Source organism: Balearica regulorum, chromosome 6 (assembly GCF_011004875.1).
Source record: "Balearica regulorum gibbericeps isolate bBalReg1 chromosome 6, bBalReg1.pri, whole genome shotgun sequence".
Classification (NCBI taxonomy): domain Eukaryota; kingdom Metazoa; phylum Chordata; class Aves; order Gruiformes; family Gruidae; genus Balearica; species Balearica regulorum.
In genome coordinates this window covers 786,164-813,649 of record NC_046189.1, presented here as the reverse complement: position 1 = coordinate 813,649, position 27,486 = coordinate 786,164, and the positions used below count along the sequence as shown (strand labels likewise).

The 27,486-nt window shown below is 45.5% G+C and overlaps 1 protein-coding gene across 1 annotated transcript; it reads left to right on the top strand.

The window, feature by feature from the left end:
- Positions 1–75: 75 nt before the first annotated feature.
- On the top strand, positions 76–27,408 carry MCM3AP (minichromosome maintenance complex component 3 associated protein). The gene is given in 32 exon segments (XM_075755841.1): positions 76–692; positions 694–713; positions 715–844; positions 847–931; positions 1,021–1,247; positions 1,937–2,015; positions 3,909–4,056; positions 5,191–5,371; positions 5,373–5,388; positions 6,312–6,451; positions 6,936–7,133; positions 7,353–7,621; positions 8,298–8,460; positions 9,034–9,194; positions 10,803–11,047; positions 11,780–11,970; positions 12,836–12,936; positions 13,894–14,025; positions 14,623–14,736; positions 15,084–15,236; positions 17,285–17,482; positions 17,790–17,858; positions 18,445–18,579; positions 18,996–19,149; positions 19,614–19,872; positions 20,231–20,328; positions 21,691–22,081; positions 22,197–22,451; positions 23,219–23,348; positions 24,339–24,548; positions 25,205–25,355; positions 25,843–27,408. Coding segments are annotated over 32 exon segments (5,547 nt in total). The 5' UTR covers positions 76–107; the 3' UTR covers positions 26,002–27,408.
- The last annotated feature ends 78 nt before the right edge of the window (positions 27,409–27,486 follow it).

The following is a 27,486-nucleotide window of genomic DNA, read 5'->3' as shown; positions in this document are numbered from 1 at the left end:
CCCCTTCACGCCCGCGCCTGCGCGGCTCCGCCCGACCCTCCCGGTACCGCCCATCCCCGCCAGCGGGACCCCGCCCCGCCCGTTGAGGAAAGGTGGCGGCAGCCGCCATGAACGCCGGGGGTCCGTTTCGCGGGTCGCCCGCTTTCCCGCCGCCCTTGCGCTTCGGGCAGGCCGCCGTCTTCGGGCAGGGCGGTGGCGCCGCCGCCGGCCTCCCCTTCGCCCCCGGGCCCGCCGCCTTCGGACAGCCCTACGGGCTAGGCCAGGCGCCGGCCTTCGCGGTGGTGGGCAGCAGCGGGGCCCCGGCGGGCAACGCGGGGTTCAGCTTCAAGCCGCCCACCAACCTGGGCAGCTTCCCAGCACCGGGCGAGGCGCCGGGCGGCGGCGGCGGCGGCGCCTTCGCGGCGCCCGAGTTCCGCTTCAAGGCGCCTGAGAGCGCCGCCGCCTTTAAGCCGCTGGCGGGCGGCGAGGCGGAGAAGGGCCCGGCCGCCCCCGCCGCCTTCACCTTCTCGTTCCGCCCTTCGGCTTCACGCCCGAGGCGGGCCCGGAGGCGGCCGCGGCGGCGGGGGGGGACACCCTTCTCCTTCTCGCGTCCGGCCGCCGCCCCGGGCCGTCCGGAGAGGAGAAGGGCCCGCGGCCGCTCTTCGAGGAGCCGGGGGAGCCGGCGCCCCAAAGGCCTGAAGCGGAAGGAGGAGGCGGGAGCGCTCTCCGCGGCGAGCGGGCGGCGGGCGGGCGGGCAGCGGTGGCGCCGCCGGAGAAGCGGGCGGTGCTGCTGAGCCGGCCCCGCGGCGGTGCGCTCTTCGGCCGCATGCTGCAGGAGGTGCTGCCGCAGCCAGGGGCCGCGGGCACCGCGACCGCGGGGATGCCGCCGACACCGAGCGGGGACCCGCTGAGGAGCCCCGCCGCCGGCCGAGGCCCCGGGAGGCCCCCCCGGGAAGGTAGGCTGGGGTGGGGGAGCCCCGGGACACCCCCGCCGGCCGGGGGTCATCCCGGTGTCTGAGGCGGGCCGCTTCTCTCCCTTCACAGATGCCGCCCCCGTGACCCCTGCCCACCGGGCTCGGGGCAGCGACAGCACGGAGGGGCTGGGGGGCCTGTCGCCCGGCGAGCTGACTGCCATCCAGTGCAAGAACATCCCCGATTACCTCAACGACAGGACGGTGCTGGAGAAGCACTTCAGCCAGTTTGTAAAAGTCCGACGGATCATGACCAGGCGCAGTAAAAAAATGGCCATTCTCCACTTTTTTGATCATGTGAGTATCGGAAGCGATCAATAGGAGAGCAGGTGTAAAGCTGAGGGCTTGGGATGGGTCCAGCTCCAGTGAGAACTGCACCCGTTTGGTAACGTGGTGTGCTTTTCACCTGGGTGGAAGCGGTCACGTATTATGTATCGTGTATTATGTATCACGTATTACAGATAGGGATAGTAGTGTACTGAGTTGCACCTAAAATGTGGTAGCTGCCAGAGCTCTGCCTGGCTTTAGCTGTCCTGTTAGCATCCAGCTCAAACATCAGACGGATCTTTCCAGTTTGTTGTCTCAGGTTGCCCAAACCCGAATTACATCTGCTGCTGCGTTCTTGCTCAGGCTTGGCAGCGCCAGGGGCGAGGTGAGTTCGTGTGAGCTCTGCAGAGTGACCCGTTATGTCAGCACTGAGCTGCGTTGAGGAGCCAGTTCAGAGACTTTATGGTCTGTTCTGGTTTTGTGCTTAAAAACACACCTTGGGTCTCAAGTCCTCTGAGCTTGGTGTAGCTCTTAGAAAAACAATGATTTTTGTGGAAACCAGTCCTACTGGTTGCACCTACGTCTTGAGTGAGAGATTAAAATGCAGTAACCAGAATTTTATGGAAATTGGTAAATGTTTCTCTGGCAAAAAACTGCGCTGTGCATTTCAGCGTTGTGATGCTAATAGGTTTTCGTACTCTGCTTTTGTTTTCTTTCAGGCCTCTGCAGCTCTTGCCAGAAAAAAAGCAAAAGAGTTGCACAAAGACATAGTAACGTTTTGGCAAAAGAAGAAAACAAGTAAGTCTGTGTTTCCAGCCATGATTACTGGGTGATAGGTAAATGGCACGGCATCTACTTTGTTCCTGTTAACCGATGTGCTGAGATCAATACAAAGATACAAAGACAGTCTCTGCAGTGGGAGTATTACAGCTCCAGAAGTATGATGGTTCTCTTTGACTTTTGCTAGTCAGACTGTTTGGTGCACAGAGCTTCTGGGAGCACTGAAGGTTATTCTTTACGGAAGCATAAAAATAGTTGTTCTGCGTTTTACGTGATGTCCCGGCTAGCTCTGTCTGCGGCAAAGGCTAATAGTGAATATGCAGGGGAGGGGAAAAAGAACAGGATAAAGAATATAATAAAGCACAATAATTTCTCAGCCTGTAACAGCCTGTGGCTTGGGAACCCTGGGAGCCAGAAGGGATGTCTTAGCTCTTGGAGAGTTTTTCTCTTGTGAAGTTACCCAGTTGCTTTTGTAAGCTGTGTGAACTTCCAGCATCTGCAGTACTGTCCTCTGGTATTGAGGAGCGTTTAAGTGAGTGATGGCAAATCACAGCTGGAAGTTGCACTGTTTCTTTCTTCAATACCTGTTGTCTAAAATATTTTGCTTGATGTGAGCCAAAATGCTGTTTCGGCCATACAAAAGAACTGGAGATACTTTAAATGACAGCGTAGTTTTACAAGAGAATTTAGAAACCATTCATGCAGTCACACGAGGAATATGTTAACTTTGTGCACCTATCTGGAAGTAGGATGTCCTTTGAGGATGTAAGAAAACCCGGTTTCAAATGCGTTGCTGCCCGCTTCAGAGCGTGGACTGGGATGTGGGCTTCCAGTTCTCAGGAAGGTGTACCGACTGCTGAGTTTAGGAATACTCTGGAGTGAGTGTCTGTGTTGCAGAGGTCGCAGTTCTGTGTATCGACAGCTTACGTACTGCTTGAACCAGAAAGAGAGAACAGCGTGTGTGTTTGGCCTCCAGAGAACTGAGCTTAGAAATGGAAAACCTGGATTGCAGACCCTGCTTGGGATTAGGGCAAGAGATGTGGACGTTGGCTGTTCACCCCCTAGGCGAATACTTGAACTGTCAAGTGCTTCCCTTTCCTTAGCTTTATGAACACTGTGTGCGTACCTCTGAGATCCTAGCCTGGGGATGCACTTCAGCTGTCGGCAAATGAATGGTTCACCACAGCTTTGACCAGCCGCAAACTTCCCTTCACAGAAAATGAACAGCTGCAGAGCTGTCTTCCTGAGAATTAACATCTTGAAGCAGCAGCTGTAGGGGGTGCCTGTTTGTCATTTTATTGTGGTGTTAAGTCTATGGAAATGTGAATGGCAGTATTCTAAAATAACTAATCTGAGAGAATTTAAGAACTCCAACTCGTTGAAAATTTATTCCTGGAAGAAGAAATTCTCCCTCCCTGCAAGGTGTGGACTCTTGAGGAGGCATGCCAACCTCAGTCTAAGCTTGGGTCTGTGGAAATCGATAACTAAAATGCTTCAGCAGGAGCACTGGGAATTGTGGTTTACATAGGTGAAATGGATTTCATCTGCCGTAGAGAGTTGTGACTTGTGGATTAGACTCCAAACCTGAGAGAACTTAGATTCAGATGATGATCAGAGTTCATTTACTGGCAATCTGCTGACCACTTATTGCTAAGTGATATTTTGTTGACAACTACTTATTCTTTATAGAGCAGTGAAGCTGACCAGCAATTGGTAGACTTACTTGGTACAGCCTGTAGGGCAAATTGTCCTGAAAGTTTTACATACACGTGGAAAACTGTGACTCTTAGTTTTATTTTCTAATAGTATTTTTTTTAAACAAACTGCTTGCCACCACCCCTGTGGGGGAAAAAGAGTCGTTGCTTAAACTATTTGGTAATTACCTGGCTTTGTGTTTATATATTACTTCAGGTCCAGCAAAAAGGGAATTTTCATCCAAGGAGAAGAAAGCAGGTGAAGATGAAGGAAGGCAAAGCAGCGAAGAGCAAAACTATCAGCATTCCCCTCTTCGAAAACCCTTAATAAGATCCTCTGCCAGCAGTGTTATGCCTGGTAAAAGGTACGTCTGCTCCTCTGGGAATCTGTCCGTCAGGAAACGGGGTGCATGGGGGAAAAACGATGATCGGTGTGTGCCAAAGAGTCGTGCTCTTATCGGGGAGTGTGCTTCCCTCATCTCTTCCAGTTGTCTGAATTACAAGCTCGTGTATCTCTCACTTTGTCAGAAAGACACTTCTAACTGCTTATTAAGGTTTTTACTTTGTTCTGCGTTATTTCTTTTGAATATTTTGTTCATAACAACATGAGTAACAATGCCCGCAATAGCGAGGCGTAAGGGAATCGAATGAAAACAGTGCGGAGCCGATCTAGGACTGAGCAGTAAGACACTGTTCTGTGGTCATGATCAAACAAGCTTCTGAAGCAAAGTAGTTTCATTTGTAGGCAATTACAGTCTGGAATGAGAATCCCCCCTTTCAGAGTAGCTGATGAATTTGGATCGTCGTCTTGCCTCGCTGTGAGTGAATGGTCTTTGTACAGGAATTCTACTGTTTCGTGTCAGTTGCTGAAGTGGCAAGGTGGTCATCTTTCTGTCGTACCTTAATGGTGCCGTCTAGTTTCACAAAAGTCATTTGGTGTGTGTAGTCATATAATTAATAATATATTAATAATATATATAATAATATAATAAAACATATTAGTAATATGTTGTGAAGGAATGAATGTTCCTTGATTTAAAAAATACGTTTGTATCTGGGCCCTGTAAAATCTTTTAATAATCTCTGTTGCTATAGAAAGCATTTGGGTTTTTTTCACACCAAACAGCAGTCTAATTCCTGGCTTAAAATGCAAACTGCTGTGCCATAGTGATGCAGAAGTGCTGCAACAGCCATCTGGTTCTGTCCACTCTAAGACAGATTCAGTAATAGCATTTCTGTTGTGGTGCTTTCACCACAGTCAAGAATCCTTGGTGGTGTTGTCAAGGAAACGCTGAGGACTTAACCAGATTAACTCTAAGTGCTAGTGTTAGCTCATAACAACCTTAGTACGTTGATACGTACTTTGTTTATTTGATACGTTGCCTTGTGAACAAAATAATCTTCTAATTAGAGATGTTGATGTCCTAAAGAACAGCAAACTGATTAAGGCCAGGGCATGCATTGCTGTATTATTGATTAAAAAAATCTTCTCTTTTTAGTTCTCCGGCAAAGAAGCCTGGTCTTCGAAAGGCACTGCAGTTTGAAGCGGATCTGTTTGATTCTAGTTCTGAAGGGCAGAGCTCAGAGGCCTTGGGAGCTTCGTTGTCATCTCTTAGCAACCTGGTAGGATTAGTGGCCGAGACATCTGAAGAAAGATACCGTCTTCTGGACCAAAGGGACAAAAATCATGCGACAAGGTAATTACACAAGTTAATGAGTGTAACATCTGCTTCTCTGCTGGAAAGCAATAAGTGTTTAGTGTCTGTTGCAAAGCTGTGGTGATATTATGAAAATGACTTTAAAGAGACAGTTTAACATGGAGCAGTCTGTAAAATACTCTTCTGTTGTACATATATACATTAATTTTTTGTAGAACATGCAAAAATCTGGTTTACATGTGGAAAGTGAATAGCAGACTGTTCATCTTCGGTGAAAGGAGGTCATGTAGGGAGATTTGTGTTCCTGCAGGCTCTTTTAAGAAAGCTACCCAAAGCCTAACCATGTTTCTCTAAATTCAAACTACTACACAGCTGGTAATTATTTCAAGAAATGGCCCTTCATTTTACAGTGCTGGGTTGTAAACTCTTCCACCCTGGTCTTGTCATTTCAAAGTTGACCATACTTTTAATTAAAGGTCTTATTTTTATTGTCCACAAACAGATTTGTCATCCACTTGATGTGGAATTGTGAAATTGCTAGTGCTTAGTTAGGACACAAAACATTGGGTATCTTTTAGAGGCTTCAATCATTTCTGCAAAACTCTGGGTAACCAGGTGGGACAGTAGGAGAAACTTCCCCAAAGGAGCGGTGCAATCCTGGGACAGTCCCCAGAGTGGGGGAACCCCATCCCTGTGCATTTCTGACCATGCCAAGGTGTGGGTACAGCCTTGCTCTGAGTAGAGGTAGGATGGGAATCTCTAGAGACCTTTTCCCACTTTTTTTTTTTTTGTGAACTTTTGCCCTCGCAATGTACCTCTTGACATTCATCCATTGACCAATGCATAGACTCCAGCTGAGGCATCTAGCTTAGGGCTGTGTTGGCACATCAGCATAATAACTTGTCATGAAAACAAAACTGAGAGATGCTTAGTGCTTCTTCAATTTTATTTCTTTCTTTTAGCTCGAATAAAAAGGACCGATCTTGGCAAAGCAAAAACTGTTGTTGGCACTTGCCCAGACATGTGTCCTGAAAAGGAACGCTACATGAGGGAGACGAGAAACCAGCTCAGTATCTTTGAATTGCTTCTAGGATCTGATAAGGTATGGGCCCTCTGTATGCAGGGGTTTGTTGTTCCCATGATATCTGCTCACTGCTTATATAAAGCTAGCAGTGTTGTTTAGTTGACTACAGGGTTAATTCTGGTGGAAAAATTCTGGAGGCCATTTTATTAGTTCATGTTCCCCATTGTAAAACAAGAAGGCTAGAGAATTGCTTTTTCACTCTCATGTCTTTTATTTTGCTACAGACAGGCTTTTAGAACTATAGTTCTGACACTATAGGGCAATAGTATACATTGTCTTGAAGGTTATGAGTATGAGACTAAGTCAACACTTAGGATTCTATCATAATAGAAAATATATTTGTTACTGTAGCAGAATGGACGTGGGCTGTTAGTGTGAACAGTGGAGAAATTCTTTTAATAGTCTGCTCCTTAGTAAAGTAAAGGCATGGATGAGATGAAATCCCCTCCTGAAAAGTTGAACATACTACTTGAACTTTGATTCTTTTCTCCACATCTTGCAGGTAGATCATGCGGCAGCAATCAAGGAATATAGCAGGTCTTCAGCAGATCAGGAGGAACCTTTGCCCCATGAATTGAGACCCTCTGAGGTGTTGAGCATGACCATGGACTATTTGGTGACAAACATTATGGATCAAGGAGAAGGAAACTACCGAGAATGGTATGACTTTGTCTGGAACAGAACTCGTGGAATAAGAAAGGTGAGCACTGGAGGATGGAGATGTATGATGATAGAAAGCAAAAGATCACATAATGCTGTAAAAAGTGAAGCAAAAAGCAAATAGTAATTCAAGCGTTTCAAATTGCAAAGGGACTGGAAGCACTGTTGAAATGAGTTTTCCAAAGGTAATGCTGGATGACTGTGCTCCTCAAGTGTAGTTTAAAAATACACGCAATGCTTTCTTTATCGTTCCGATTAGGATATAACCCAGCAACATCTCTGCAATCCACTTATGGTGTCTCTGATTGAGAAGTGCACTCGCTTTCATATCCATTGTGCTCATCACTTGTGTGAAGAGCCCATGTCCTCCTTTGATGCCAAAATCAACAATGAGAACATGACTAAATGCCTGCAGAGCTTGAAGGAGATGTATCAGGACCTGGCTAACAAGGGGATTTACTGCAAGAGTGAAGCGGAGTTCCGAGGTTATAATGTCTTGCTGAATCTCAACAAGGGCGATATTCTCAGGTGGGAGTAATGGATATCACTTGTTTTCTCTCTTTGCCTCTGGGAAGAAGCAAGATTAGGATTAAGTCCAGACAAATTGTAATGGAAGTGAAAAGCTCAGTTGCAAACTTTTTTTTTTTTTTTTTTGTTAAGGAAAGTGTACTGTAGTAATGTTATAGTTGATTTTTTCAATAGATCGCTTAAAGTGTCTCTTTTAAGAAAAAAAAAAACAAACCTTTGTTTTATCTCCTGGAATAACTCACTAGAGCTTCTGCAGGTAGTAAAAAACCTAACAAAACAAACAAAAAAGAAGTTAAATCTTCACTATTCTCAATCAAGGAATATTTTTTTTTTTTTTTTCTTTCTTTTGCCAGAGTGGTGTCCAAGCTTCACTGCTTTATCTGCAGTAGCACCAAGCGAAAAGTATTTTGTGGGCAGAGTCATACTTTGCTTTTTCTGGTCAATCTCCTAACTGCCCTCCTCTCTAGATGGAGTGATTTACCTAAATACATGCATGCTGATTATGCAAGCATCATGAGAAGATCAATGATCAATAAATAATGCTGTGAATTGAATTCACAGCCATTGGTTTTGGACAAGAGTTGCGTGTCTCATTTAAATTTTAATTCTGTTTTGTTACAGGTTGTGATTGTTAATATCAAAGTAAAAGGTTTATGTCTCTCTCTTATCTCCACAGAGAAGTACAGCAGTTTCATCCAGAGGTTAGAAATTCTCCTGAAGTTAGATTTGCAGTTCAAGCTTTTGCTGCATTAAACAGCAACAACTTTGTGAGGTTTTTCAAGTTAGTGCAAGCAGCTTCCTATCTGAATGCTTGTCTCTTACATGGTTATTTCAACCAGGTGAGAAAAAGACAGATGGATATTTTTTTAAGTGTTAATCAGTAAAACAATCTAGGACTTTTGAGAGGAAATCTTCTTAGCAGAAAACTTGGTACATGTTTAGCCTTAAAAATAATCTTACTCTTGCTTCTTCAGAAGCATTTAAAATTTATCAAGTTTTCTGCTGTGATGATATAAAAGGCAAACACTAAAATGCTCTTCTCAGCATTTTTTTCCCTGTAACTGTGTACAAATGCATGTTGTTTGCCCTGAAAGTAACTGGGAGGCTTGAGACTTTTGCAAAGGAAATACCAACCTGCACTTTCAGAAGCCCTTGCAAGCTTCTGCACAAGGATCCCAAAGGGATATGCTCAAAATGAGTAGCATTAAAGAGAAGCAGAAACTAGAAAGCAAGTGCATAGAATTTAAAAAAAAGTTAAATCTGAATAGTTGTTTGTGTGGACATCTGATGAAGTACTGATTTCTTTTAAACGTGATTTTCATGTTTATAGTACATTTTATAGTACATTTTATAGTACATTTTGGGAGTTTTAACTTAGTAGTTACGTAGCTTTTTCTTTTCTCTTCCCCTAGATTCGTAAAGATGCTCTCAAATCTCTCAATATTGCCTACACTGTGAGCACCCAAAGATGTACAGTGTTTCCCTTGGATCACCTGGTCCGCATGCTACTGTTCAAAGATTGTGAGGAAGCGACTGATTTTATAAGTTACTATGGCCTGAGTGTATCTGACGGGTAAGCGTGAGGAAAAGAGTGTCCACGTCTTAGGATGCCTGGCAGGGTTAGCCCGGTGTTAGGCGAAGCGTTAATGTGGATGGGCTGCTCCTGCAGTTTGCAACCAGAAGAAGAACAGAACAGGTGAAGAATAGGGGCTGTGTTCTGTGAATAAAGCACTATTATAGTGATGGGAGCAAATTTTAATAATCTGCTCCATTTTTATTGCTGTAATTATGAAAAGATTTTTAATTTTCATCTTTCCCTCAAGAAATGGGGTTTGTATCCTTGGAACTACTGTGACTTCTCACAATAGCTTTTTTACTTGGATTGATAAGGCAACGAGGGATTTCAAGGATACAAAACCCTTTCTGGAAGGTGATGAAAAATGAGAGAAATGTTTCCCCCAAAGGAGACACTGCATGTTGAGCTCAGTCTCCATTGGACGTCATGGATTTTCTCCCTAGAAAGAGACGTTGTGGATAGCCTAGTAGAAAAAAAAAAAAAAATTGTTTTAGGTTCTTGCAGTTGAATTGTAGTAAATTGCAGCACTATAGGAAATGAGGATAGAGTTCTGCTTCTCAGGAAAGTGGCATTATGATGATGCATGTAGGGCAGGATGAAGATGAACAGCGCAGACCAGTTTTTAGAGGATGCTGGAGGCCAACAGTTTTCAGCTAAGAGTGTCTGCTATGGAAATACATACGTTGTAAGGTATGTTTCGTACAGACTTAAAAATCTCAAGAGACTAGAGAAGGCAAAAAACTTGAGTGTGCCAGTTAGCGCTCTGTTTCCTGTTAACGTTCTGTCTTGAGATAGTGAATTGGCCAGACTACAGGTGCCAAGATTGGAAGAAGATTGCAGCTTTTAAGATCATAGAATCCCAGACTGGTTTGGATTGGAAGGGACCTCACAGCCCATCCAGTCCCACCCCCTGCCACGGGCAGGGACACCCTCCACTAGCCCAGGTTACCCAAAGCCCCATCCAACCTGGCCTTCAACACTGCCAGGGAGCCAGGGGCAGCCACAGCTTCTCTGGGCAACCTGTGCCAGGGCCTCAGCACCCTCACAGGGAAGGATTTCTGCCTCACATCTCATCTCCCTCTCCCCTCCTGCAGCTTCAGGCCATTCCCCTTGGCCTGTCACTCCCTGCCCTTCTCACCAGCCCCTCTCCATCTTTCCTGGAGCTCTTTAGGTGCTCTGAGGTCTCCCTGGAGCCTTCTCTTCTCCAGGCTGAACAATCCCAACTCAGCCTGTTTCCAGCCCTCTGAGCATCTTTGTGGCCCAATGACTTCTGTAGATAGCCCTGGCATCTGTTGCGTGGGATGTAGTCTGGGTAAAATGTGCATGGATAATACAGGCTGTGGATAAAGGTTAAAAGGAGAAAGAGCCAGAATAGTTCACAGGAGTGTACAGAAATGTTAGTGCAGTTTGTACTCTGTCCTGGGAGGACAGCTGTGAAGACAGTGCTCTTTGCTTTCCCTGCTCTGGTTCCAGGCAAAGATCCAGGCTACAGGGAGTAGTCCTGAGTGCCCAGTGCCTCACTTTGCCCTGCTAAGCTGTCCAGCTGGAAACCTTGTATGTTACCAGAGCTTTGAGTATGTACTCCTGTTTCTTATTTTTCCCCAGTGCTTATGTGGAGCTGAATCGCTCGGCTTTCCTGGAGCCAGACGGGTTACCCAAACCACGTAAATCGATGTTTGTCAGCCAGAAGCTGTCTGTTTCGGTCGGGGAGGTTGTAAATGGTGGGCCGTTGCCCTCAGTGCCTCACCACGTGCCTGTGTCCAGCTTCAACAGTCAGAACAAGTATACTGGTGGAAGCACCTCTGTGGATCAAGCTAGTAGCAGCCAAAAATCCAGCGTGGAAGCAGCAGGTAAGAACAAACCTGCGTTTTAGATAGAGCTCAGGGATGTACTGCTGGGTCAGCTCTGTGAGCAGTTTTATGTTACAGAGCAGAAACTGTTCTTGGCTCATGTGGGTTGAAATTGTGCAGGAATTTGGGTGTACTGAAAGCATGTTTTGATTTAAATGTACTTGTGTATCTGTAAAAGCTAAGCAGCTTTGTGATTAATAAAATATATTTCCCGATACAGGAAATGTGCTAATGGGGGTGAGCGCAATTTTGCCACCATAGCCAAATATCTAGTTATTTCACCTACTTCAGACAGCCAACTTCCCTCTTCAGTTTGCAGATTCTGTATTGCAGCTGTTTGTTCCTACTGTGTGTATAATGATGTTGTTTTTCAAGTTGGCTGAATGTGCACTTTTGTTGTCCTTGTTGAAAGTACAAATATTTGTGTTTATTGAAGGGGTGAGTGTAGGTGCTAGGGGTACTTGACTTAAAACAGTTGTTTTATTGGAAACATATGTACTTGATATTTGAGGTCATGTACAATGAAATTTTTGAATGTTTTGTGTAAAATACAAATTAATTTCTATGATATAATTATATTTTTAATTTGAAGGCAGCAAGCTTTTGTTACAGACTTGTTTTATGACCTGACGAGATTTATCAGACAAGCCAACTTTTGAAGATAAGACTAGTTTTGCTTCTATTTGTGACTGACCTGGTTTCCTTAATTTTTCTCTTCCCCCTGCTCCCAAGAAGGACGAGTGGAAAGCAAAGCGGTGGATTTAGATGCTGTGGCAGTAAGAGTGCAGCCCCCAGCTCATCTTCTGCCCTCGGTGTTACCTCGTCAGCTTGTGCCAATGCTGCCTCCTGCTCAGGGACTCTCCCAACCTGCCGGACAACACGAGCCTCTCCCTTCAAAGCCTCAGCCTGTCTACACAGACACAGTAAGGAAATTTAAAACCTTCATGAAGTATTTGGGAAAGATCTGTGAGATAGAATAAAAGGTAACTAAGTTCTTGGGTTGTTCTGGTTTTCCAGAATCTGCATGTGTTGGGTAGAGTCAAAAGGAGGCACTGCCTGTGTCAGTGCTGTGGATACTTTGAGAAGTTTCCTTGAACTGTTCTGAAGAGAAAAAGTTGAGTGATTTCAGATGCAAGCCTGAAATGCCAGTGCTTGCTCTGCCTCCTTCATAGGATAAGTAGTCTTGTCTGTTTAGCGTTTATCAGAGAAACCTCTAAGGAGGGAGTCAGAAAGTGACAGTAGAAAGTCATTATCTTGACTTAGGAGGTAAACTTTGCTTGGGTCTTGAATGTACACCCCATGTATCTGTGCTATTCCCTTTTCTCTCCCTCCCACACAAGTTTAGATATGTACTAACGCTGAACCGACCTCGGGAGTGTCTCACTGCTCTCTGAAGTACAGTTGGCCGTGTTCTATCTAAACGCGGCTACATTTCGGTGAAGGTTAGACCGCCTCATTTGGAATTAAATTGGCTAGTATGTGTAGAGCAATGGCAACTCTAGGAGAAACTGTCAAGTACAAAGATAGGAATCCCTCTCAAAATTCACTTTTCTTAGCTATTATTTCCATCTTTAATGCAGAAAGCTGCTTTTGTTTCTGGGCTGTCATTAACCTTTTAGATAGTCTAAAATTTCCAGACTGTTGTTTGATTAAGCTAGCTTAGTTTGTAAGTAGAAATACAGTCAGTTAAACAAGGCTGAAAGGCCTCGCTCCCAGTTCATGTGTGCATGCAGGTCATCCTGAGCAGGACTGCATCTTGCTTCAGCTGCTTCCTCTGCTGTGCTGTAGGACCTTGCTGAAGTGGTGGATGGACTCGTGCAGGACGTCCTCAAAGGAGAGTGCAGAGAAGTCGGCAGAGCAGGAGCAGCTTACGTGACTTCTGCCATCTGGTAAAGAGCATTTATTGCTGGCACTCCTGGAGTCTGTCATCAAAGCTGCCATTTGCCATAGCAGCACGGTGTCTGAGGATGATAAAACTAAGCAAGGCGAGGTCTACAGTGGAGATCGTCTTACTGATACGGTTGGGGGGAAAGCAGACCCTTCTTCACACGTCTGCCACCTCTCTGCTATGCACAGCTAGCCTAATGAAAGGCTAACTGCAAACCTCTGTAAACCTTGCCTTGCGTGACACTTGTACCGCTGCCACAAAAAATGTGTTGTGGAAGGGAAGGCACCCAAAGGGGGACAAAAGGAGTATGTCCATACCTGGCTGCCACTCTGCTTCAAATGACACCGTCTCCAAGGCAGTTGGTAGTCATAGACGGGTTTGACCAAACCGGTGTTGTTAAAGCACCAGTGTTTGGTTACTGCTCAACAGCACGGTGTCAGGGCCTTCCTTGTTTGCCACTGCACCCCGGTGAGTAAGCTGGGGCTGTGCCAGAGGCTGGGAGGGAACACAGCTGGGACAGCTGACCCAAACTGACCAAAGGGATAGTCCTTACCATGTGATGTCACGGTCGGCAATAAAACTGGGTTAGAGGACGAAGAAAATGGGGTTTTTTGGCTTCCAGAGTGGCCACTGATTGGAGACTGACTGGGCATTGGTCTGTCTGTGGAGGTGGTGGCTGACTGCCTTTGCTTGGCGGGGCTGTGAGTGTGGCTTTTTTCTCTTTGTCTGTTACAGTGTCTTTATCTCCATCCATGAGGTGTTTTTGCTTTTGTTCTTCCTGTTTTCTCCCCTGTCTCAGTGTGGGGAAGGGAGTGAGCTGGTAGCAGTGCAGGTGCTTGACTGGTGGCGGGAGTCAGCCCACCACAACGGAGCAAGGGTGTGCTTGAGAAAGGCACAGACATAGGGCTTGGAATGAAAACTTCCTGACTTTGAAAAGAGAATCGCTGTTTCTGCACAGCACCTCGGAGGCCACCATGGAGGAACTTGTGACTGAAGTGATGGGGGAGATCCTCAGACAAGTGGCTGGAAGCATGCTTAGCGCAGAAAGGGAGCGTGTCAAAGAGGAAAAGCGCAGAGTGGAGGAAGAGAGGTGAGTCCCTGCTTTTGCCATGGGGCAGGGTGGGCTGTATACACCCCTTGGCAACATAATGGCAGCTGGTGCCAACCTGAGTCCTTGAACGTGTGCTCAGGCCCTCTGTCTTTCTGCTATGCCGACAGCACTCAGTTTGTCTTGCCCTGAATTGCCCAGGGATCATGCAGACAGACTGTCCCTGAGGTGATCTGCTAGTCAGTATTTCGGGGACCTGACAGAGCCACTGAGAAAATCGTGGGTGGGAATTTTGGGAACTTCTATTCACCCAGAGCTTCCAGAGAGGGAAATGCATCCTGTCCCTCCTCTGCGCAGGAATTTTTCCTTCTGAGTGAGCTAGTTGTCTGTAGCTTACTGGGGTAAGAATAAAATAACCCCATTGTTACCTGTATTTTTGAGGGAAACCTGGCTCCGTGCAAAGCTGTTTAGAGAGAGAAACCAGATAGCGGGAACTCAATTTTAGGCGAATTAGCTGTCTGACACTGCATGTAGCGCTTGTGTAACTAACACAGGTTTGCCAGCATAAGTCTTTTCACTTGTGTATATCTTACTGCTCTTGTCTTGCCACTTGTGTAAATCTTTTCTCTGTCCTTCCAGGCAAAAGCAGGAAAGAGAACAGTTAATAAAGCAGTTGAGCCAGTTGGTGGGTGTGGAGTTAATGGAAGAAGTAATAAAGGAGAGTGTTCAAGAAGCTTCAACCAGTGAGTTAAAGTACGTACAAGATATTGTATGCTATACTTTGCTGTAGGATGCTTTCCTAAGGGTAGGAATTTGTCAGGGGGTGGTGGGCTTCTTGCTTGGCCTTCTCTTCTTCCCTTACGCTCAGCTGTGGGTTCTCCTGTAGACCCTTCTTTGGAAGCCCATGATCAGTGTAAAACTTAAATGACTTCTGACTGATTACAGGTTGTAATTAGAAGGGCCATAGAGTAGAAGAGTGAAAAATCTCTCTCCTTTGCTAAATGTGATGCTCTTCCCTGTTTGCACCTCAGCTAAAGGTACTGGTGTTTGCTGTAGCCTCCACCTCACTAGAGCTGTTGGTTTGTTTCGTTTTGAACTAGATGTGCCTTAGAAAGAGACCGGCAAGCCCGTATTGCCCGCTGTTCAGAAGAAGTCTGCGGTCATGTCATGGACCTCTTTCTGGAGGATGAGATTTTCCAGATTGCTAAGGAAACCCTTCAGGAGCTCCAGTGTTTCTGCAAGTACTTACAGCGGTGAGTTGCCACCCTGTGACACAGCTGCTTTCCTTGGGAGTGCTGGCAGGGGGTGGTTAACAGAGTTTGAAATACCACTGTCTGGTTGCGTTCTTTTTGCTGTCATCTTGTCCCTTCTGTAAGGGTAGACGTACAGTCTTACTACCGGCCTGTAGTAAGTTACTCAGCTTTATGTGGGGAGGGGAGCACACCTCGTCAGAGTGAGGTAGTGAACTTGGTAGGAGATTTCAGCTTCATTCTATCTAGAAACTTGTAAGAATTTCTCCTTGCATTCTTTCTGTTGGACACTTGTTTTTCTGGATATGTGCTATGTGTTCAGTGGCTCTTGTGCTCCAAGGCAGCGATTCGTTTTCCCCCATGCTGCCCCAGTGCAGCCAGGTTGAGGTGCACGTAAAAGGGTATAAGAAATCTACCAGACGTGAGTTACCCTACGTTTGCTTTATTGCAGCACTGGATGCACGGGGGAATCCGCTCCACCCAACGTGCATGCAGGTGATCACCAACGCACAGGTTATGTAGGATCAAAACATACATATTCATCATTTTTCTCAGACAAGGCAGTCCTATGATAATCATGTCTTAGAATCCATTTCCATATTCTCCTCCCCATCACGCATGCTCCGTGATTTGAGTCGGTGGTCCTCAAGGGTCTCTGGTGGTCATCAGTGGTCTTGCACCTGTGTCCACTAGATGACCCTCATCTTGCAGGCATGCGCAGTGTCCTCGCTGTGGATACACCTGTCCATAACAACTTCATAAGATTAATATCTCCGAACCCATTGTTCAGTTTGGTAGGCACTGTACATGGACCATAGCAGCACTGTACCTTGCCATGGTCAGTTAGCTTCCTTACCTATTACCTTGGTTACAAACTCATTATTCCAAGCTAATCATTCTATAGTTTCTGTCTCACGGCCTCTGTCCCATGATTACATTTCCCCCTTTGGAAGTTTTCCTTCTAGGCCTTGAGTAGCTTTCTGGTTAACATAAGTTTTCTTATAGCTAAGCTTCTATATTTTCTACAGTGTATTTCAGGTGGCATCTCTCACCGCTAAAGACTAACTTGCTGCTTCCTCTCTTTTCTGTGGAGCGTCTTCCCTTGCAGAGTTCTTGTCCTAAAATTGAGTTCATGTGTCTCTTCAGAGCGTGTGTAAACAGCCTTCAGTGCATAGGGAAAACTAAGGAGGAGCCTAAAGATACATAAAACAAAGATACAAAAAGTGTACATGCAGCAGTCAAAGAAATCGGATGATGCAGGAATATTTTTATAAGCACTGAAAGTACTTGAGGAAACACAATAAAAAATTTTTGATTCATAAATTGGCTTTTTTGTGTTATAACACTGTTGGATGTCACCCATTTTGAATCATTTCATCAGAGGAAAACACGCAAACATCTAATGATAAAGGCTTTATTTTATGTGCTCTCACCTTGTTGGTGAATTTGCCTTTTAAAATGTTCCTTCAAAGCAGAACAAGAGAAAAAAGAGGCATACCTTTCTTACTGCAATAGGTGTTGCAAAAGTATTTTCAGCAAGTGCTTGAGATATCAGAGAAGCTTTATAAGGGATCACTGTAAAATGCACTGTGTGCTAGGAATAAACGCCCTGAAAATGGGGAAGGAAAGCTATGCTTGATCTCTTGCCTGGGGAGCACAGCTAGGACAACTGAGCAGGGGAAGAGATGGAAGGGGCAATCCTGCTCCCCTCCTGCGATCTGTCTGGCCACGGAGAACAAGTGCAGCTTGCTGAGCAGAAGGCTGCTCCCTTTTGTCTGTACTGTGGATGCCCCTTTCGGACAGTGCGTGCGTACAGACGGCAGGTCTCCTCTCATCCTCCGCGTGCTCCGTTTGAGCTGTGAGTTTGCGGCTGTGTGCAGTGCAGAGACACGGCCTGAGCCCGCTGCACCACCACGCGCTCGCCCCTGGCAGACTGTTGCTTTGCGGGGTGTCTGAGAGCTCAATCCAGTCTGAAAAGCGAAGATGAGAAAACCTGTTTGGGCTGCAGAAGAGTTTATTCATGTGACCTATTTATCTGTTCTCTTCCAAAGGTGGAGGGAGGCCGTGGCAGCTCGAACAAAGTTGAAACGCCAAATGAGGGCGTTTCCAGCCGCTCCCTGTTGTGCGGATCCAAAAAATAAACTGAAAGCACTGTCCCCTAGTGCCGAGTGGCCGATAACCATGGAGAACTTGTGCAAAAGAATTGTAAACCTGGGGAACGGAGGAAAGTTGGGGGTCTCTTGCACGAGGTAAGGATACTTAACAGTGACAGCAGTTGGCAATCTGTTTGATATTTTTGGAAGGTAAGTTACAAAGTAGCCCTCTTTGAACCTTCATTGTGGTTTTGCAAAACTGTTTGTTCTCAAATACCCCCAAAAAGACCCTTTCTGTGCAAATGCAATGACGAAGACTGCAAACCTAAAAAAACCCCTCTTCTTCTATTAACAGCAACTTTCTAAAGCGTCTGCAGTACTTCTCAGGTCATAGTGCTTCTTAAATTAGGTTAAAGTATCCGTTTTATATGAAAAATTGCAACCAAGAATCTCTTGTTTGCAGATTGAATCGGCTGAGAAACAAGACAATGCATGAAATTAAAGTTCAGCACTTCTACCAGCAATTGTTAAGGTACGTTGGCATTTGATCTGTGTTTTCTTTCTAAGCAAATGGTAACAGAAATACCAGAGGTCTCGAAAATGTTGGTAAGGAATGGCAAATCATACTTGAGTGTCCACTTGCAGCCTGGCTCCTGGAAGTATTTCCCAGATAAGGGAAACTGGAAGATAAATTCATGACAGCGTTAGGCCATCTGATCTTATTGCTCTAGGTGTAACTTCAAGGATCTGATGGATGTTATATTTTTTTATTACATACCTGGATGGGATGGTGCCTGGGATGGGGTATACGGGGAGAGGAGTAAATGAGCGGTTACCAACACGAAGGGATTGATGTAGATGCTTAAAGTGAAGCAGTGTGGAAGTAAAGTAGTTCACAATCCCTAAAGTAAGGCTTGTAATAGATTTAGCAGCTGCAGTTCTTGAAGGCATCTGGTCTGTGGTGAAATAGATCTAAAGAATTAGCTCTAATTTTGAAGTGTTTAAACTGGACAGTAGCTACTTACAGTACTGTAACTTTTTCAAAGCAAGAAGAACATTTCCCAGGTGGGAATGAGCAGCAGGGAGGTCTTTTCACCTGCTTCTGTCTCTCTTTTAAGTGATTTTGCTTGGACTCCTCTGGATCTTGTCTCATTAATCACTGAACATATTCCAGTTCAACAAGAACGGGTTTTTTGGAAGGTGCTATTGGTTTTGCCAAATGATGATGAATATGCAGAGGATGATCCCAACAGGTAAGTAAGAGTTTATTGCTGGGTTCCTTTCCCAAACAGGGCAGTCAAATAGAAGAAGAGTAGTAGGATACAGTCCTTGATGTATTTTTTTTTTTTCTCCATACCATGTCAAATTTTCAGTTTGTTTTTTTTTTCTCCAGAGCGCTAAAGAATATAGCTATAATTTACTGCAGTAGTCTGTATTTTCTCCTGACATTTTTCACTTAATTCCTTTTGCTCATACTAAAAACAAAACCTTGAGGTGTGTAGGAGTGTGGATAATTTCAGGACATTTAATAGCTATTTAGCAAAATCCAAACTATGCGAAGGTTGGTGTTCTGATACCTTGTGGTGTTTTAGAGGTGTTGGTGCTGAAATTCTAAAATGCCATTTTTTAAAACAAAAACCCCAAAAACCTGCTCGCTCTTGTTTTCTAGGGTACTGGTGGATTGGTTGAAAGCCAAATTTATGGGAGACAAAAGCTGGAAGAAAAATGCTTTGCATACAGAAGGCAGAATTCAAACACTGACGTTATTTAATTCTCCTGGCATGCAAGGGAGCAGAAGCATTAAAGTCAGTGTGTGTGTAAAGGTAGGTGAGAACAATTCCATGATACCTAACAGGCAATAAAAACAGGGTGTGCTTTTTTCCAGTGGATGCTGTGCGGAGGCTTTTCCGGCAGTGTCCAGTTGGATGGAGGGAGATGATACTGGGAGGGATGGGGTTGTCAAGAGGTCTGAAAAAATATGGATTTTTTTTTCCCCTTGTTTCCAGTCAACTGAGTAAATACCTGCCTGAATACAGTGCAGTAGTTAGAACCTCAATCATCTCAATTCCTGATGCCAAATCATGTGCCGAAGGTGCTTTGATGCTCACCTGCATCCGTTGGACACATCTATGTTTGTCTTATAACTCGTTGTCTTAAGATTTGTAGAGCTCCTGGTAATGAATGTCAAAGCTGAATGCTAATGATAGTAAACTGCAGATTTCAGTACGAAAATAGCTTTGTTTTAGCTTTAGTTACATTACTGTTGTCATCTCTGTAACTTGTATAGGTGGCACATGGTGCGCTGTCCAACTCTGAGCTTGATACAGTTGAGATGCAAAAAGACTTGCTTGGAACCAGCGGTCTCATTCTTCTCCTGCCCCCTCGAGTTAGGAGTGAAGATGTTGCAGAAGATGATGTTTATTGGCTTTCAGCTTTGCTGCAGTTAAAGCAGTTGCTTCAGGCCAAACCTTTCCACCCGATAGTTCCCCTGGTGGTTCTAGTCCCCAGTCAAGAAGAGGAGGCCACAGAGAAAGAAGTAGAAGAAGGTATGTAATTATTTCTGTGCCTTGAAAAAACAATGTGAATGTTCAGGGCTGCCCAGGTAGAACTGTTGCAGCTAGTGCAGTCTCTCAAATATATTGTGTAGTAAAGGGAGGGATTGTGAAGTACAGTACTTCTCAAAGCTTTGCTAGAAATCCTGAGGCCTTAAGAACTGATTGATATGGAAAGAGATTAATTTCCTTTTGGTTTCGTTTTCCTTTGGGCACAGTATTTAATCCTGAGAGTCTGCAGGTGAGGATGGAGGAGAGAAGTGATGCTGTGAATGTTTGCGGAGAGTGGTCAGAGTAGGAGATACCTGTTTGTTCTTTCTCTGTGTATATGGCAGGTTTTCTTATTTTTAAGGTTTGATGCTGCAGGACTTGATTTCAGCCCAGCTTGTTTCAGACTACACCATTGTTGAGCTCCCAGGTTCTATCAATGACTTACAAGGCACCAGAAAGGTAAGAACAGCATATTGCATAAAGAGATACTTGACTGGTTTATCATTAACCTCTCAATTACTAATGCCTTTTAAGAAATGATGATGTTCTCAGTAACTTAAATTGCAACTGAGTGTTGTGTAATGGGATATCACTTCTGTTGAAGTTTCTGTAACATAGTTTTTGTTCAAAAACCTCTTTTACCATTTTTTTTTTTTTCACACACACGAATTTGCTGGAGTCAGGTACTCGCTTGTTAATAGCAATTCCAATATCAGCCAGAACTATTCTGAAATTAAATATTTCTGCTACTTTTCCATTATTCCTGACTGTTCTATTTTAACTTAATAGAGCTCAGTGGCATTTGCGACATAAAAGATATTTTCGTCTGTGTAATACTGAAAACTGCACTGAGACCAAAGTATGTAGATTAGGTAAATCCATTCTGGTCTGTCTTGCCGGCATTGAGTGGTAGGGGTACCGTTGCTGCCTAACAGACAAGTGCTAGTGGTGGGTAAGCCTTTGTACCCTTAAGCTCGAGTCCTGAAATGCAAAGGACCCTTTGTAGCTCTTCTGGCTGCTGTGAGATCACCCAGTATCATTCCTTTGTGGTGGATGGGACTGAGGGACGCCTCTATCTTATGTATGTGAAGAAGGATTGTACAGATCTCTCAGCCTCCAATCACCAGCTCTTCCCCTTGTCCTTCAGTTTGCTGTGTGTTTGGCAATAGTGGCCTGGAGATGACCCAAAAACCCGCGATGGAAAATGATGCTTAAAGGTCTAGAATAGTTTTGTGTGTGTGAGTCACAGTGGGGTGGTTGGGAGAGGTGGGAGAAGGGTAATGGCCAAGAGCAGCCAGGTTGACTTAGACCCAAAGCAGCTCTAGCCCTGTGTTCTCTTCTCGAGGTGTCTGAAGAAGGTGCCTATGAAAGAAGGTGAGAACAAGACAAGCCCAGAGTGATGCTCCCCCCTAAACCCTCACAGTGTGCATCTCTCTGCAGTTCAAGGCCCACCAGGATCAAACATGGCTTCTCTGGGTGTAGTCACCCTGGGCTAATTTCTGTGAATCTGACCAATTTTCCCCAGATAAGTTTTTGGCATCCCCAGCATCCTGCAGCAGGGAATTCCCCTGCACGACTGCACCTGGTGTGAACAGCCTCTTTCTGTCTGTTCCTGAGCGTCCTGCATGCGAATTTAGTTTGTGACCATCTAGTTGGAGAATTACAGTTGCAAATATCGGGATGATGATAGTTCATTTGCTTGTATTTTGCTGCACAGCGTCTTGAATGCTGTTACGTCAGACTTAGGGTTGCAGGATTGAATCCTCTGTGTCCTGATCGCTGCAGAGTGGTTTCGAACGGCCTCTGTTTTGTGTGTCGTAGATCTCTGCGGCTGTGTGCTGGCTGGTGTCCCAGTGCCCCGACTCCCTTGAGCTCTGCAGTCAGACCCTTCAGGAGTATGTTGAGGATGGGATTGACAGTGAATTTGGCAAGCGCTTCTACCATGACTGGAAGGAGAGGCGTTTTGCTGGCCTGCCATCTCAGGAGCCTGGGGTCATCATAGAGCTGTACAACAGCGTGCTGCAGTTTCTTTCAGATGTGGCATCCTCAGAGCACCTTTGTGACTTGTCTTGGCCTGTTACCGAGTTTTCAGAGCCTGGGGGTAACAAGTTGTTGCCCCACCTGCAGTGGAACATGCCTGATCACCTGGCCTGGCTGAAAAAGGCTGTGCTGTCCTTCCAGATCCCGTACCTAGATCTGCCTCCATTGGGTGGTATGTACTTCACACCGCGGTGTCCTCTTGGTGGCATGGTGTTCTCTCAGATGTTCCCGTGCTGGGTTCAACTAACAGCCTGTCACAAATTCTTGCCATTTATTTTTTCCAATAGCTCCTTGGCGTCCTGTTTGCCACATGATTTTTCAGTATATCTCTCAGATTGCTAGTTCTTCCCATACTCAACCACTGATCCAGTCTCAAGTGGAGAATCTGCTGAGCAAAACTTACCGGAGATGGAAAACCAGGACCTCTGGGAGTTCCAACGATGGACCTTCTGTTGATGAGATCCCTTGGGATGATATCTTGGCAGTCTGCATTGATCATAAACTGAGAGAGTGGACACCACCCAAACTGCCTGTTGCTCCAGGTATCGTGTGTCCTTCTACAACACGGATGATACTTCTTGCGTAACTGTGTTTAATGACTCAACAGTGGTGCCTTTATGCATGGCAACAAGCGATACGTAGCAGGGAGGGAGCTATGGTCTTGGTCTCCTCCTGTAGAATGACGCTGTGCTTACCGCACATCTTTCTGTTTTTTGGAGTGGGTATTTGCTGTTGATTATGACTTGACTTGAGCTCGTGATTAAAAACTTTGGTCTCTGTGTGGAGGAATATGGTCAGAGTCTTTCAGCCCACCTCTCCCGGTAGGTTTTTAGATTCCTCAGAAGGCCAGGAATTGATCCCTCAGAAGTCAGGTAAGCTCAGGCCAGCTGAGATGGCAGGCTGCTAATGTTAATGAGCGCTTCCGTGGATTAATGAAGTTTGTCTCTGATTCTGTTTACTTTCAATTTCAAGTGCGTGTGGGTTGTTTTTTTTTTTTTTTGCTGTGGCCTCATCGTAGGGAGTCTCCTCTAATGAAATGACTACTTAACCCACTGAATGCTGAACTTAAAGGCACTAGAATTTTTAAAATCAAGATAAAGCAGGATTTTACAGTCTTTCCCAGTAACCTAGTAGCTGTTGAACTGTAAATCAGCTGAAGAAGACCCCTTTTTATACACAGATTACAACTTAAAGCTACTTCAAAGCAAACACACAATTTTTCCTCAAATTTGCTTTCTAATACTGGTCTTTTTCTCTGAAGGAGAAAAATCTGTTCTCTTATAAATGTTGGGTTTGGGTTTATTCACAGAAGCAGTAAGTGAAGATGGCCAGATTCGTGTGTACTTCTTCAAGGAGCATTTAAAGAATTTTGCTCTCCCTTTTTCATGGGAACAAGCCAGACTGCGCACACAGGAGGAGATCCGGCATGGCCACAAGAGGTGAGACGGCTGCTGGCACCGCGTGTGGGAGTAGCATTCAGAGTTGCTCGGCGAACTCCAAGGAGGTCGCTCAGGACTTCTATGATGAACACGCAGCGCAGTCACGATGCTGAAAACCAGCACGTGGCATCCTCCCAGAATACGCTTGTGTACATCTCCTTAAAATGATGCACAAGGGTGTGCTGAAACCAGGTAGTAAGTAGATTGTATTTCTTCAGGGTTACTCAGCTCTCAAAGAAATGGATTGCTTGGGGAGGGGGGCCACTTAAAGCGTTATAAATGGAGAAATTAACTTCTGCCAAAGAAAACACCACAGAGGCTTTGGAATTAGGCTTGCATTTACTCTAGCTGCACAAAGCATGAAGGAAAAACAGTGTGAGGTTGGGGAAGAGCATCAGGATACATCATGAGTGTGCCCTTACTTAATAGTGCCCCCTCCTTTACATTCACCTTCAGCTGCAGTCTGGACCTGACAGATAAATTACACATGAGATGATTTGCAGACTTACTCTTCGGTAATTGCACGTTAATTTAGTAATGCTTTGAGTTCCAAAAGAGGCTTTGTCCCCAACTTGTGGCAAGACACCCGGAGACTCCCACTGCTAAGAGAAAGTGCTAGAGATTGAGGAGGGAGTGTGCCTTAGCTGTGTGGCATTAAATTATTTGAGATCTGAAGAGTCTGGCTCCCTTCCCTAGCCTTGTTCAATGTGAAGGCAGTCTCTCTTTCCTCTTGTAAGCTTAGCCACTGCTCTGCTGTGCAGCAGATATTGGGTAGGTACCTTTCTTTGGGGTGAATCCCAGCCCCCGTCAGATTAGTTCCTCTCAAATCCCACATACGTGGTGGTATGTTGGACCCTGGTACAAGGGAATTATGTCTCCCAAACGATCAATTCTCTCTCCCTGCTATTTCCAAACTTCAAGCTAGTAGGGAAAAGTCAATATGCTCATAGCAATTTCTGTGCTTGTGTTTGTTTTTTCCTCCCCTCTCAGGTTGAGGGTAAAATCTCTCAACTCTTTTAAGAAAAAACCCTATAGCGTCTCCATGGTGCCGGGGCAATATGGTTCTGGTGTGAGCATGCTGTCAGGCCAAGAAAAGAGCATTCCTGGTGCAGATGGATTCACAGATGGAGCCTCAGCCCAGGAGTTGCTCCCAGAGCGTCTGTTGGCACAATTGCAACTGGAGAAAAGAGAAAGCAGGAGGTAAGTTTGCAGAGCAGCATCCTATCCTTGGAGCTCCAGCCCAGGGTTGTAAACAATTTCTAACTTGTATGGAATGGGAAGCTGAAGTCCAACAGTGCTTAGGTGATGATGATCTCGTTTCATCTCATTTCATCAAGCACATTGTTTCAGTGCAGTTCCCTGCTTGCTCCTACTTGTGTCACAAGGAACAGTCTGGGATGGTAGAAATAGTTGGAGATTTGAGGAATGGTTGGAAACTGTGGTCAATCAAGCCACCAAAACAAAAGCAGTACAGTGTGTACAGTAATCTGTGTGTCCTGCAGTATCACAAACATCTATAAAGTCCACTTTGGGATGTTAGTTTGGTGCCTGTAGCAGTGCAGATCACGAAGCTGAAGGACTAAAGTGTTTGAGGTTGGCCCTAGGGTTTATTGTCTCTTCTGCCTTCCCTGTCAGTTGGGTGTGTCTTCATTCTGTCTGGCTCCTTTCTGTATCACAACCACAGATGACAGATTTTTGTCATAGCAGTGGGCTATGTCAGAAGGTGTTGGAAATGTCTGTGAACATCAGATCCTTCTGGCAAACACTTCTGAACCCAAACCTCTTGGTTAACCCACTGGTTACAAGAACAAAGCCAGGCTGCAAACTGGCTGGTGCTCTTGATCTTTTCTGTCCAGGTTTGAAGAACAGTTGCACCAATGTCTAGTTGAGGACATCGAGCCCCTTGGTGATTTTGTAGGTCTTCCTCTCTACCTCCCCCAGTCTCTGGTCTCCACCCCAACTGTCACCTGTCCGTTGATGAAGAGTCCCATGTCATCTGCTGAAGGGGTAAGAAAGGTGCTGAGAATTACTGTAGCTCTGAGGAGCGCAGGTGCCAAACCTGCTGTAGTTGCAAAACCTTTGGTGGGAATTAACCTTGGTGTGCAGTGTTGGATAGACTTGGGAAATAACTGAAAAACTATGCCTTGGAAATAAATAAATTCTTTCCAGGGAGGGGACTGCTTTCTGCAGGTCTGCAATAAGAGTTCTTCACAGGTGTTAATGTTTTCTGCTGCTGGCAGTCGTAACAGTGGCCCTTGTGGTGCTGCACTTCAACTCAGGGAATCGCTGTTGTGGATCAGCTTCCCCCAGTTAAAGGCGGGCTGGGGACAGAACTAGAAGAATGTGCTATTTTGGCCTTACCTCCTCAGGGGTGGGGGATGCTGACCTCCATGGTTGTTCTCAAAAGTGGGGGAACAGCCAGTGGGCTGAGAAGTTCCTGGTTGGTGCTGGGCAATGCTTCTTTCGCAGTCTCATCTCTTTCCCTTCTGCCTAGGCTGGGAGTCGAGAGGGATGTGAGGTTTCGGTGGAGGAGCTGAGCCCCGCGCTGTCGGACAGACTGAAACACTTGCAACAGCTCCTCAGAGCGAACAAGGAGGGTGAAGCTGCCTCTGAGCTCCACCTGTCTGCTCTGGTGGACATGGTGGATATTTGAGCAGAGCCAAGACACACGATAGAGCTGAGTCTTGCCTTGGTAAAGAAATCCACGGCTGGGTGATAGAACAGACGAGCTCCTGGGGCACCTTCCAGAACCAGCAGGTGCCCTCCTGGAAGAAGCACACAGAGCAGGCGTGGGGCCTGGGCCCCTCTTGCCTGGCTGCCTGCGCAGAGACAGCGTGTCCCGGCTTGCTGTGTCCCTGTGGCTCACTGGTGAGCTTTGCCTGGTCTGGGCCCCCTCCTCTGCTTCACAGGCACGGGAGAAGAGTCAAATGCTTTTCTTGGAAGGCCTTAAATTGATGTTTAGCGGTGATTTTTCTTTCTACCAGCTCTCATTATGGGTAAATGTGGCTTCACTGGGAGGAAACTGTAAGGTAGCAGGGGCTCCTGGGAGCATCGGAGCGATTGCTCTCCACTGACGCGGTCCTCGGGGTGGTGTCCCGGCTCTGTGCTTGCTTGCTTCATGCAGAAGCTGCCTTGCAGCTGCACCATGGCTTGAGATGCTGTTTTGTTGCCCACGAATGTCAGTTCTCTAGTTTGCTGCAACGCTTGACCGTCTGTTGTACTTGATGATGCTCAGTGCAAATCCAGAAGGATTTTTGTGCTGTTGGGCCCAAGTTTTATTGTACTGAATATTTACAGCATTAAAAACAGATAAGTTGCTTATTCTATAATTGTCATGCTGGAAAGCAGGATGCTTTCTTCAGTAAACAGCTCTGGAGAAATTATTTTCCTTTTTTGGAAGAGCAGATTATTTGCGTTCTCCAGTATTTAAGAATCTGTGGCTTTGGAAGTTGGAGACCTTTGTTTTTTAGTTTAATAGTGATTCCCAGTAAATAGTATGAAGATGTACTTTGTGTCTGCAGTATTCCTGTGCAAGTAATCTTTTTGTTTTGTTAGAATAGCAGCAGATTTTTCTCACACAGAAACTTCTGCCTGCTGAAATACAAATTACTGCAGCTTTGGCAGTGAACGCCAATTATCTTGCCTGCCAGAGACCAGTTGTCTGACTTGCTCCTGATTTCATTACAAATTCTCAGTAGCCCAAAACTATCAGCTGCCTTCCAAAAACACTCATTTTATAGTTGGCTGGGTTTTTTTTTTTTTAAAATAGCATTTATATTATTTCCCTTAAACCTAGAAGAGCACTAGTAGCTTAAGATTAAGATGAAATAAGAAATTTCAACTGAGGAAATGCTGCTTTGAGGGTGTTGGTACCTCAGCCCAGCACAACCAGCTGTAGTATCCCGCTGGTCGCACGGTTGCTTTACCCCACCGCTGCCCCTTGGGCTTCTCTGTTTACCTGGAACTTGGCTGTAACCACCCAAACAGTGTTTTGGGATGTGGTTCACACCATCTGATGTAAATGTGTTTTGTACCTAATAAATTTGTAGCGGCTTGAAAAGGCGCTGTCGCCTCGTTGCTGTGCCAAGGCTCCCGGTACGGGGTGTGCTCAAAGATTAAACATAATCTCTTGCCTCTC